This window comes from Dermochelys coriacea, chromosome 2, assembly GCF_009764565.3.
Source record: "Dermochelys coriacea isolate rDerCor1 chromosome 2, rDerCor1.pri.v4, whole genome shotgun sequence".
Classification (NCBI taxonomy): domain Eukaryota; kingdom Metazoa; phylum Chordata; order Testudines; family Dermochelyidae; genus Dermochelys; species Dermochelys coriacea.
In genome coordinates, this window is record NC_050069.1 from 50218639 (window position 1) to 50229741 (window position 11103).

The 11103-nt window shown below is 36.7% G+C and overlaps 1 protein-coding gene across 3 annotated transcripts; it reads left to right on the forward strand.

Moving 5' to 3' along the window:
* The first annotated feature begins 2565 nt into the window (after positions 1–2565).
* CA1 (carbonic anhydrase 1) lies at positions 2566–10577 on the forward strand. 3 transcript variants are annotated; one of them, XM_038390225.2, is made up of 8 exons: positions 2566–2727; positions 2929–3126; positions 4253–4371; positions 6505–6600; positions 7972–8034; positions 8918–9073; positions 9193–9220; positions 9999–10577. In XM_038390225.2, exons 1-7 carry the CDS (start codon positions 2691–2693, stop codon positions 9217–9219), a joined length of 696 nt encoding a protein of 231 aa, XP_038246153.1. In that variant the 5' UTR covers positions 2566–2690; the 3' UTR covers position 9220; positions 9999–10577. The 3 variants fall into 3 exon arrangements, with proteins under 3 accessions (XP_038246153.1, XP_038246152.1, XP_043363593.1); XM_038390224.2 differs by lacking the exon at positions 9193–9220; XM_043507658.1 differs by lacking the exons at positions 8918–9073; positions 9193–9220 and having other exon boundaries at positions 2567–2727.
* The last annotated feature ends 526 nt before the right edge of the window (positions 10578–11103 follow it).

The following is an 11103-nucleotide window of genomic DNA, read 5'->3' on the forward strand; positions in this document are numbered from 1 at the left end:
CAGCAGTTCAGCAGAAAAGGATCTGGGGATTATAGTGGATGAGAAGCTGGATATGAGTCAGCAGTGTGCCCTTGTTGCCAAGAAGGATAACAGCATATTGGGCTGCATTAGTAGAAGATAGGGTGACCAGATAGCAAATGTGAAAATCGGGATGGGGGTGGGGGGCAATAGGTGCATATATAAGAAAAAGTCCCAAATATCAGGACTGTCCCTATAAAATCAGGACATCTGGTCACCACAGTAGGAGCATTACCAGCAGATCGAGGGAAGTGATTATTCCCCTCTATTTGGCACTGGTGAGGCCACACCTGGAGTATTGCATCCAGGTTTGGGCCCCCCACTATACAAAGGATGTGGACAAACTGGAGAGAGTCCAGCAGAGGGCAACAAAAATTATCGGGGGGCTTGGGCACATGACTTATGAGGCGAGGCTGAGGAAACTGGGCTTATTTAGTCTGCAGAAGAGAAGACTGAAGGGTGATTTGATAGCAGCCTTCAACTACCTGATGGGGGGTTACAAAGAAGATGAAGCTATGCTGTTCTCAGTGGTGGCAGATAGCAGAACAAGGAGCAATGGTCTCAAGTTGCAGTGGGGAAGGTCTAGGTTGAATTTTAGGAAAAACTATTTCACTAGGAGGGTGGTGAAGCACTGGAATGGGTTACTTAGAGACAGAGCCATCCCTTGGGTAGGGTGAATCAGGGTGACTGCTCTGGGCCCCATGGTTTGGGGGGCCTCACGGGCCAGTGCGATTGGCCAGCACAGATGGTCCCGGAAGATATGAATCCATCACTTCCATCCTGGGCCCTGCACCCCCCTATGGACGGTCTTGCCTTGGGAGATGGTGGAATCTCCATCCTTAGAGGTTTTTAAGGCCCAGGTTGACAAAGCCCTGGGATGATTTAGTTGGAGTTGGTTCTACTTTGAGCAGGGGGTTGGAATAGATGACCTCCTGAGATTTCTTCCGACCCTAATCTGCTATGATTCTATAGATCTCTCCATATACCTAATTCTCATTGGCATGCAGGTGACATGCAAAAGAGGAAGAGTTTGAGTGTGAAATGGAAGTCAATGCACCCTAAATCTGACTGACTGACTGTGATATACAGTTTCCAAGATCATATGCTATGGCTACAGTGCAAGTGAAGAATTTTTTCATTTCTTCCATTATTCTCAGGGAATTATATTGATTTTCACATATTAGAATATACAACATAGTCAATCTTGGAATCAATGTGACAAATTCTGCAGGCTATGAAATTAAAGTAACACAGCAGTATCTTATGTGCCTGACCTCAGCTGTGGACATCTGCATGATTCTGATATCAGCAGTTTACTACCAAGAACGGTTTGCAGCTGTAAAAGAAAAATGTAAACAGGTTCATATTTTTGCAACTCAGGATGACATGGCAATGCTTAAATATGTAATGTTGAACCTTATTTTACGTAGAAATAAATAGTTACCTTGATTTTCTATGCTTAATAAAAGCTTGCAAAAAAACTGCACAACTATTTAATGATATTGTGGTATTATGAAATTCAAGTTCTTATACATGAAATTCTACTGCTAGGCATTTAAGAACCAGATTCTTCTAATTTTATTCAAGCAAAATCCAACTGATTTAGCCTGAGTAAGGAAAGCAGGGCCAGGCCCAAATATTTTATTATTGAAAAAAGAGTGTCACTCTTATTGGATCTGAAACCACTTGATAAATTGTGGGTTGACTCTATAGGCCCCTATTCAGGAAAGCACTTAAAATCCATCCTGATTCAGGCCAACATTTGCTTAAGTGCTGTCCTGAATAAGGATATGATGCTGAATTGAGACCATAATGACTAGATTAAAGCTTCAGGGAAATATCTTGGTTGTTATGGCACAGATTTTCTTTCAGAAAATCCATGCAAAAGTCGGTCTAGGGAAGGATATCTCGGTGAGGATCTTCCCTCCCTGGAAAACACTACAGACCCTATCCCCAAAACTAGTAGATCCCCCAGTTCTGCTGGAGCCTGGCACTATCCCTGCCACATTTGGATCCCTCAAGGATGGTCTGGACCTGAATTATTAAGAAGAATATTGTTGTGAATAATATTAAGCCAGTATTTAACCTTATAATTAACACATCAAAATATTAGAACTGCTTGTAGTATTTATTTTACATCACCGAAAAGTACCAAGGCCAACAGTTTTAAAATGAATGTCTGAAGTTGGGTTCCTAATCCACATTTAGGCACCTAAATAAGTGGCCTGGATTTTCAAAAGCGAAGAGCACCTCACTGCTCCCACTGAATTCAAAGGCAAAGTTTGGCTGGGGAGGCTTAATGTAGCCGATACCTTTTGCCAACATTTCTACAAATAAAAGGGTCTGGATTTTAAAATCTTATCTGACTCTTACAGTACATAACATGTTCACTGAATCAAAAGGGTTAGGGTAAATAGACTGCAAACTTCTTTTCTTTTTCTTCCAACATTCTCCCTCTCTTTTTTTAACCGTTTCTCATGTCACGAGATCAGGTGACTCCCTAAAATCTGATTATAAAGTATTACCAAATCCCTTACTTGATGATGTATATAAACTCCCTAGCATAAGGCAGAAATTCTGTGGTGAAGCAAAGTGCTGACCTCATCCCAGAATTAGCTACTACAGGCATCACCAATTTATTTTTGAAGACAAGATCCTGCAATTAGAAGAATATGGCAAGTCTAAACTGGAGTTATCAAGGCAACAATGGTAACCATAACTTTCCTTAATTTAACTGACATAAATCAGTAATCAAACCATATAGAATGATATATTTCTTGCTATTTTAAAGAGATCTAATCTATTATTTTTACAGCTATACAAGAAAAAAAACACCACAGTTCAATATTAATATATAAAAATAAAGTAGCAATTAATAATTAAATGAAACATAAATTTATGTACGTCTAGGACCCGACCAGTGGCACAAATTATATCCTATTGCCAATGGAAACCATCAGTCCCCTATTGACATTAAAACCAAGAAAGTCGAAAAAGATCCATCTCTGGGGCATCTCAAGATCACCTGGAATTTGAGCACCTGCAAAGAGATTGTCAACATTGGACACTCCTTCCATGTGAACTTTGAGGACAAGGATAACCGATCAGGTTAGTGAGCAGAGTTTTTTTGTTTGATTTTAATCTTTTTTTTTCTGACCCCCTTGACTAAAAACAAAGGCAAATGGACTTTCAGCAGCATAAATACCAGTTCAAATGTGCTCACTGATTTAGCATGCTATACCGTGTGGTGATATAATTTTACACTCCATGTAAGATCTGAAATATGTCATTTTAAAATTAGGATTTGTTGGCAAGTGTTCCATTGTTACAAGCAAATTTAAAATTTGCCATATTTACTGGATGTTTCCAGGTAGTAAAATATGCACAATCATGACTGTTTTCTGGTGGATTTCCTATTACCAATTCTCTACTCAGATATGAGTTATGGCTTTAGCTTTGCTTTAAAAAGGGAGGGTGAGGCATTGTTTACTTGTTCTGATTTTCTACTACCATCCTCTGCATGAATCTTCAGACAAGTAATTCTTATTGTGATGGTTAAGCAAATGCAGACCCTATCTGCCAGTAGGACTGAATACACTGAATGCAATGTTAGAAATGTATGTATCATTGATGGTGACCTACAACATCACTAACAAGAACATCTAAGCTTAGCTATAAAATATTATGAGAAAAACTAATATACTATACTCAGAATATCTTGTACATATTACTGATTTTTCTTCTTGAGCAGAAAAGCAATTTTAAGATCTAATATTGTGTCCGCTAGTGGTGGATTCTCTCCTGCCCTAGGAACGGAATGAACTCAGTGTTCTAACAGGTAGTTTCCATCTGACACTCTTGGAATCCTAATCCTGTATCTAATAAACTGCTGCTACTGTATGTTTCCCTGTCTTTTGTTTCCTCATTTAAGTAATGAATAGTCTCTGTTCATGTTGAGTTGACATAAATTTTAGGGCTGAATTTGACAGGCATGCTGATTTACTGTAACTAAGCCAAAATATGTACATATCAAGATTTTTATTTCTAAGGGCTTGTATTAATCCATGCACAATCTTATTTTTTTAATTTACAAATGAAAATTACGTGTTGAAATAGACGAATAATAGATCTAATATTCTAATTGTCTACCTGTAGGTAGGGAAGTTTTGGGATGCTCTGATGCCTGTGCTGGACTCGGAACTTGATTTTAACAAGTTATTTCATTTCTGTGCAGTGGTGACCAGTGGACCTCTGACTGGAAACTACAGGCTGCATCAGTTTCATTTTCACTGGGGCCAGACTGATGACTATGGCTCTGAGCACACTGTGGATGGAGCAAAATATGCCTCAGAGGTAGAGTCAATGAAACAAAAGTAAAGGTCCCATTTTCAAAGCCTGAGTCATAAATGTCACCCTCAAAAATGGATATGCACATGTAAATTTTCACATAACTTCTAACAAATTTATTTGAGCATAAGCTTTCGTGAGCTACAGCTCACTTCATCGGATGCATTTGCTGTAGCTCACGAAAGCTTATGCTCAAATAAATTTGTTAGTCTCTAAGGTGCCACAAGTACTCCTTTTCTTTTTGCGAATACAGACTAACACGGCTGCTACTCTGAAACACATAACTTCTGTATCTGTGTTTACTGCTTGGTTAGTTACATCTGTTTGCACAAGCAACAACCTGCTCCGCATGTGCAAAGGGGATTTTGCAGGAGAAAGTTAGGACTTCAAGCCAACATTTTCAAACTTGGTTGCCTGAATTTACTCCACTTAAATCCATATTTAAGCACCAAAAGAGGGCCCAACACTTCAAACATATGTGTGTGCACTCTTGTGAGTAGTCTTGCTGGCATTAATGGAGCTAACTACTCACATGCGTAACCCTTTACAGAATCTGACTCTGGCTGCTTTGCAGAGGGTCTGATCATCCCTACCCACCATTGAAGACAGTGGAAGTTGAAGGTGCTCAGCACCTTGTAGTATCAAGTCTAATGCTTGTTGCTGGACTGTAGCTTTCTGTTGCTTCTTAAGGAGAATAGCAATGAGTGGACAAAGCTGGAAGAAAATAATGGAAGGGAGGAAAGGTTGTTAACTGAGACCCACCTTTCAAGAAATGAAAGCCACTCCTGAACTGACTGCTTTTGTTTGCTTTTCATTATCAACATACCAAGAACAATTTAGTCAATGTTATCTCTGGCTAATCTTTAGATTTTAGAACATTATTGCATATGAATTTAATGGGATGGACTGGCATATTTGTCTGTATTGTAGGCAGTGCCTCTCACAACCAACAGGTTCTTCCTATTAGGAAATTTTCCACTGTTGATGGTGCTAGAGCTATCTAATTTATGCAGCCAAGATATGAAAGGGGCCTCCCTTTATAACTGCTTCCTGCTATAATTAGATAGTGAACTTGGACTGCGTTTGGACAACACTGAAATAAAATTTGTATTACAGATCACTTTGCATCAGCCCTTTAAAATAGTTTTAAAAAATAAAGCTGTTGCAGTTGAAAAAAAGACTGCAATTGAGCTTAAAAAACATAGCTGGGAAAATCTTTCCTGTTTTTACTTCTTTAAACCACCCTCTTTAAAAATTGTGTGCGTTGCATGATAATTTCTGCAATATGTCCCTGCTTTTAGTGATCTTCCATTGCCATTTTAATACGCGGTACCACTTTTTGTGATCTATTAATGGAAAATGCCATACCAATAAAACTAGTTTAGATTGCTATATAGTTACATAGTTGCTAACTTGAGGAACTTCTGAATGTTTCTAAATATTAATAATTTCTAAAATAATTTCAGGTGAATTAAGAATTTCAGCATATGATTTCCAGGACTTCCAGATTTCTAAATATATTGTCATCATGTGTTTTAAGGTGTAATGCTCAATAATAAGGTATAACAGGCAAAAACATTAGTGCTGAACAAAAGGTATCATTCCCCTTTACGGTTGAAAAACCACTGAAATATCTACTTCTAGTATGTATGTGATACTCAAGATATGCCTGCTCACATCACAGGCTTAGGGCCTGTAACTGTTAATCACACCACTATCTCTATTGCAATCAATAGGATACTCCTCTGAGTAAGAGCCTCCTGTATGACTAAGGGTTTCATCCCAGAAAGTAGTATTTCCAAGAATAAAGTTTAAAGAAAAATAGTAATAATGGCATTCTCAGCAGGCAGCTAGAGACTGGGTTAGAAAACTACCCTTTCTATTTGGGGTTTATCTATATTTATATACCCCTATATTTTACAGGAAAAGCCTGTAGCTCCGCAGCCTACAATATAAGGTCGCAACCCTGTAGTGAAAAGTGCATGAACAAACTGCACAGTGAAGTCAGTGGCACTCCACGATGGAACAGTAATTCATGTGCACACTGCCAATTGCAGGATCAAGCCCTAAGAATGTAGCTTTGGTTTGTCTCTAATATTGTTGGCTTTCATAACTGTTTCTCTGTCAATTGCTTTTTAGCTTCACCTGGTTCACTGGAATTCAGACAAATATTCAAGTTTTGCTGAGGCTTCAGATAAGCCTGATGGTTTGTCAGTCATTGCTGTTTTTCTGAAGGTCAGTTACACAACATAGTGAAACCCCCTTTATACCTCTCTTGTTTCCCCTTTTAAAAATTGTTTTATTTATTATCCACAGAATCCATTCAGTAAAGGAGACTGGACAACGCAACATTATCTGTATTTAGAAACACACATCTCTGTTGACTTGTCTTAGATTTCAGTAGTCTGATTATTTTTTCAACTTCAAACAGTGAAATGGTCAAGTCATTATTAAACTCATTTTTATCATGCTACCTCTGTAGAATACACAACAATTTTATATTGCTGAATCTTTAAATGGATTGTCTCTGATTTTATACGTTGGAATGTTTGGCCTACTCCCAATTACTATTATTTTACTTTAGTTATAAATAGTTTTTATTGTAAAGTTACACAAGACACACCTAAATTATTGCAGTATATATTGTTGTTGTTTTCCAAAATGTTCTCTTCCAGAGCATGGGAAGACATTGTTGTATTGAAGTGTGTGGCTTCAAATTTAACTGAACTAATTCACACTGCTAATCTAAAAAAAATAACTGAGCCAAAGTTGTATTCAGCTTATATGGGAGGAGGCATCAGAAAACCAAGGTTCTGTTCCCAACTCTACCACAGATATTTTAGGTCACCTTGAAAAAAAATCTCTTAATTATGCCCTGCCTCAGTTTCCTTGTCTGTGAAAAGGGATATAATCCTACTTAGTAGAGCTAACAGGATTTACTTTGGTCAAATTCTCACCGTTTTGTGTTTCCTTTCCACACAGACTTGTGTGATCAACTTTTACTGACATGAACTTTCATGGAAAGTAACTTTCAAAGTCATATGCTGGTATTACTGGAAAACAAACATTAAACTCACATGCATAGGCATCGGTACCTGAAGTGCAGAAGCAATACCATGTGATTTGTCTGGCCACTTACAACCAATTAACACAGTTTAAATACTGAATACCCCATAAAGAACAGTTCACAAAAAATAAATTAGCAAAAACATTTTATTGAATACTTTCAAAGAAAGAATAAATTTGAGGAAATCACAACAACAAGAGGTTATGCTTGTCAGATAAATTATTAATGACAGTCTAGATTCTAACACCGTTACTCACATTGAGTAGTAGCTTATTTTACCAAGTAGCTCCACTCATTTCAGTGGCACGACTTGGGGAGTAAAGTATTATTTACCCCACACAAATATAGTTGTCAATCTGATTTTATGAATGATTTGCTTAGCTCTAAATCTTAGCTAATTTATAGTGCGGTTGTGAGGCTAAACTAATTTGTATTTCTAAACTATATTCAGATCTTGTAGTAGAAGGTTCAATGTTACTATAAATTAATTGTTATATGTTTATGATTCAACAATTTTCTCACTATGCTTATATTTGCAGGTTGGTCCCCCTAATAAACATGTGCAGGAAATTGTGAAGGCATTAGGTTCGATAAAGACTGAGGTAAACATCACAGCATGGTCACAATACTTTAGAGTAGGGTATTAATTTAGAATCTAGTGAGTTCACTCTGGAAATTCTCAGTTGTGCTCCTTACCTTATGCCAGTTTGAAATGTGATGAGATTGCATTGCATAGCAGTTCCATCGGTATACTTGTTATAGAAATCCAGGGTTCAAGCTGCTCATATAGGGGCAATATTGAGCGTCCTGCTTAAATTGGCTTTCTGAGACTAGGAGTAGATGTACACTTTATGACCTTTATAAAAGTGCAAAAGAATAATTTACAGTCTTAACTCTCAGCACTTAAGCTGCCAAGGGCCTCCTGTAAAATGATAAGAGCTCTCAATTCCCATTAATTTAAGTTATTTTAAGTATCTATCCATCCATGTACAGTTTATCTTTAGCACTTATCACCATATACCCAACTACTGACTGGACTTAGTTTTGCCTCATCTCTACAGCCTATCACATATATACATGCTGTCCAGATGTTCAAGTAAAACAGGCTATGAATTTCAATACTCTGTATTTAAGATATAGGCTACATTTCCCACACAGTATTTATGAAGGGCTATGGATTTGATCCTGGGAGGAATTCAGCAGTCAGGTCCCAAGCAAAGCACTTAAGCATACGAGTGGTCCTGTTAAATTCAACAGGAATATTCCTGCTTAATGTTAAGTATGTGCTTAAGTGCTGGATCAGCATCACAGTGTTCAGCACCGTGCAGGTTTGAGACCATAGGAAAACACCTGTATTTTAAAACAAACCCTACTTCATTCTGGTGCAAAAAATTTCCACACTTATTCTCATCTTTTATATAAATAATATCTGACTGATGTATACTCTCACTATCATTCTCATTAAATGAAACACATTTTTCTTAGGGTAAAAAAGCTCCATTTACCAATTTTGACCCATCAACCTTACTTCCTGGATCTTTGGATTACTGGACCTATCATGGATCTCTGACTCATCCTCCCCTTTTTGAGAGTGTCACCTGGATTATCTATAAGGAACCCATTACTATCAGTTCAGAGCAGGTACAGTACCACAAAGAAAACAAGACTGTTCATCACAGAGAAACTGGAGAACAATATAATTTTATTGTGCACTTATGATTTATTTATTTTATGTTTATTTTTATTTTTCTCATTTTCAGCATATAAGACATGAAAAAACCTTATAAGGTATTTTCACTATGTCTTACATTTTTTAATAATTGTATGCCATTAAACTGTTGCCATCTATCATTCTAGAGATGGCTACATGTCGGTATGAATGAAGTCCTTTCGCATATGATTTTGTAAAGAGCTTTTGGATCTTTTGAGATAAAAAGCACCGTGACATCATTTATTAATAATCCCTTAATAAATGGTAAGGGATCTTGACACCTAGGCCATTAGAATGTACACTTGATAGAAGCTTGGTACAAACAATTTTGGCTAAAAAGCAATTTTGTAAACCAAATTTGAATTAAATAAGGAAGTTGATCTTAAAGGCACTCTTCTGTGTTCTAACTAATTACCAACATTTTAAAACTAAAACTTTACAGGATGCTTGCCACATTGGGGCAGAGGGATAGGGAACTCACAGAAAGTTGTTTTCTGTATCAAACAGATTTATTACACAGATGCATCAATGTCATCACTGAATATTTGATAGATTTTTGTATTTGCCAGTGACAAAGGTGGTAAAATGCAAAAAGTGGTCAGATCATTCGAATAGTCATCTAAAAGTATAGCTCCTGATTCATCACTGTGTTATTCCAATTTAATGGTGTCACAATTCCTGATAGCAGTGGACTCTATTTCCATTTGTTGAGGGGTTTTTTAATGATGAGATTTTGGAATAAGCGCATGCACAAAAAATACTAACTATAGAACCAGCCTAAGAAATATTGCTTCTCCTTTTTAATATATGGTATTTAAGTTGGAAGCTAACTGTGTCCCTTTCCCCCTCATTTAGCTGGCCCAATTCCGCAGCCTCATATTGACCAATCACCGGCTTCCCCAGCCATTGAAGGGCAGAAAAGTGAGAACTTAATTCCACGTAATTAAGAATTAGTCAGAAGTGAAAATATTTTCTCAAAACCTCTATATTTAAACAAAAGGCCATATAACTATTCACAAAAATTATTTTTAAAAGTGAATCTCTGTTTAAGATACAATGCTCATATCCTGCCAGATGCTATTGCCATTGATTGTAATGTATTTACTGAAATGAATCTATGTTTCTTGTGCATTGTGAAGCAAATGCATTTTAATGTGTGGCTTTTACCTTAAGTATTTTAAAATATTTTTGGAATAATCACATTTTTACTAAATGTATTAAATAACCTAGATATTGTGGTGATAAATAGCAAAATAAATACTTTGATTAATTAGCTAAGCATGAACACTGACTGACTTATTTTATTATATTATTCAAAGATTTCATTTAACTATAGTAAATATATGTGTTAATTTTTTGCAAAGGAATCACTTCTGTTAATGCTAATTTTAGCTGTTGTCAATTGTTTGCACAATAAAAATTAATATATTTGTCCTTTTTGCCTGGTAGGTGCTTTATTTTATTAATTGATATTATTAAAGTATTTTGTAATTGAACAGTACCGTAAAAGTGCTAAATATTGCTATTTTCAAGGGAAAATATGTCATTTGTTTATTTCTTTACTTTCACTTGTCTTATTAGCACAATATTGAAACAAAAAGGCAGTCAGTGAGATAAAGAGCTCTCCCTCACACTGTAAATATCTAAGTTTAAGTGTAGATTTAAGTCACATGCTTCTCGGGCTAGTTGAGACTAAATTCATCACAAAGGCCAGATTTTGCTACTTTTGCTCAAGTACTTTACCCTGCAAACAGCCCCAGTGGAATCAGTAAAACTATTGCAGTAAGATACTGCTGCACGATAGTAAAGGTAGCAACATATGACCCAAACAGGACAGGATGGGACTGTAGAAGGAACAGGGTGATGCTTAAGAACAGATGCCAGATATCCAGCTGGTGTGACTAGGCATAGCTTCATTAAATTCAGTAGAGTTTTGTCAACTTACACCAACTGTGAATCT

Bases quoted from the DNA above. Each gene is read 5' to 3' on its own strand.
- CA1 (XM_038390224.2), top strand. From the start codon at position 2,691: ATGGCAAGTCTAAACTGGAGTTATCAAGGCAACAATG. The intron at 4,372-6,504 runs GTAGAGTCAATG...ATTGCTTTTTAG, and splicing joins GAGCAAAATATGCCTCAGAG to CTTCACCTGGTTCACTGGAA. The intron at 9,074-9,998 runs GTACAGTACCAC...CCCCTCATTTAG, and splicing joins TTACTATCAGTTCAGAGCAG to CTGGCCCAATTCCGCAGCCT.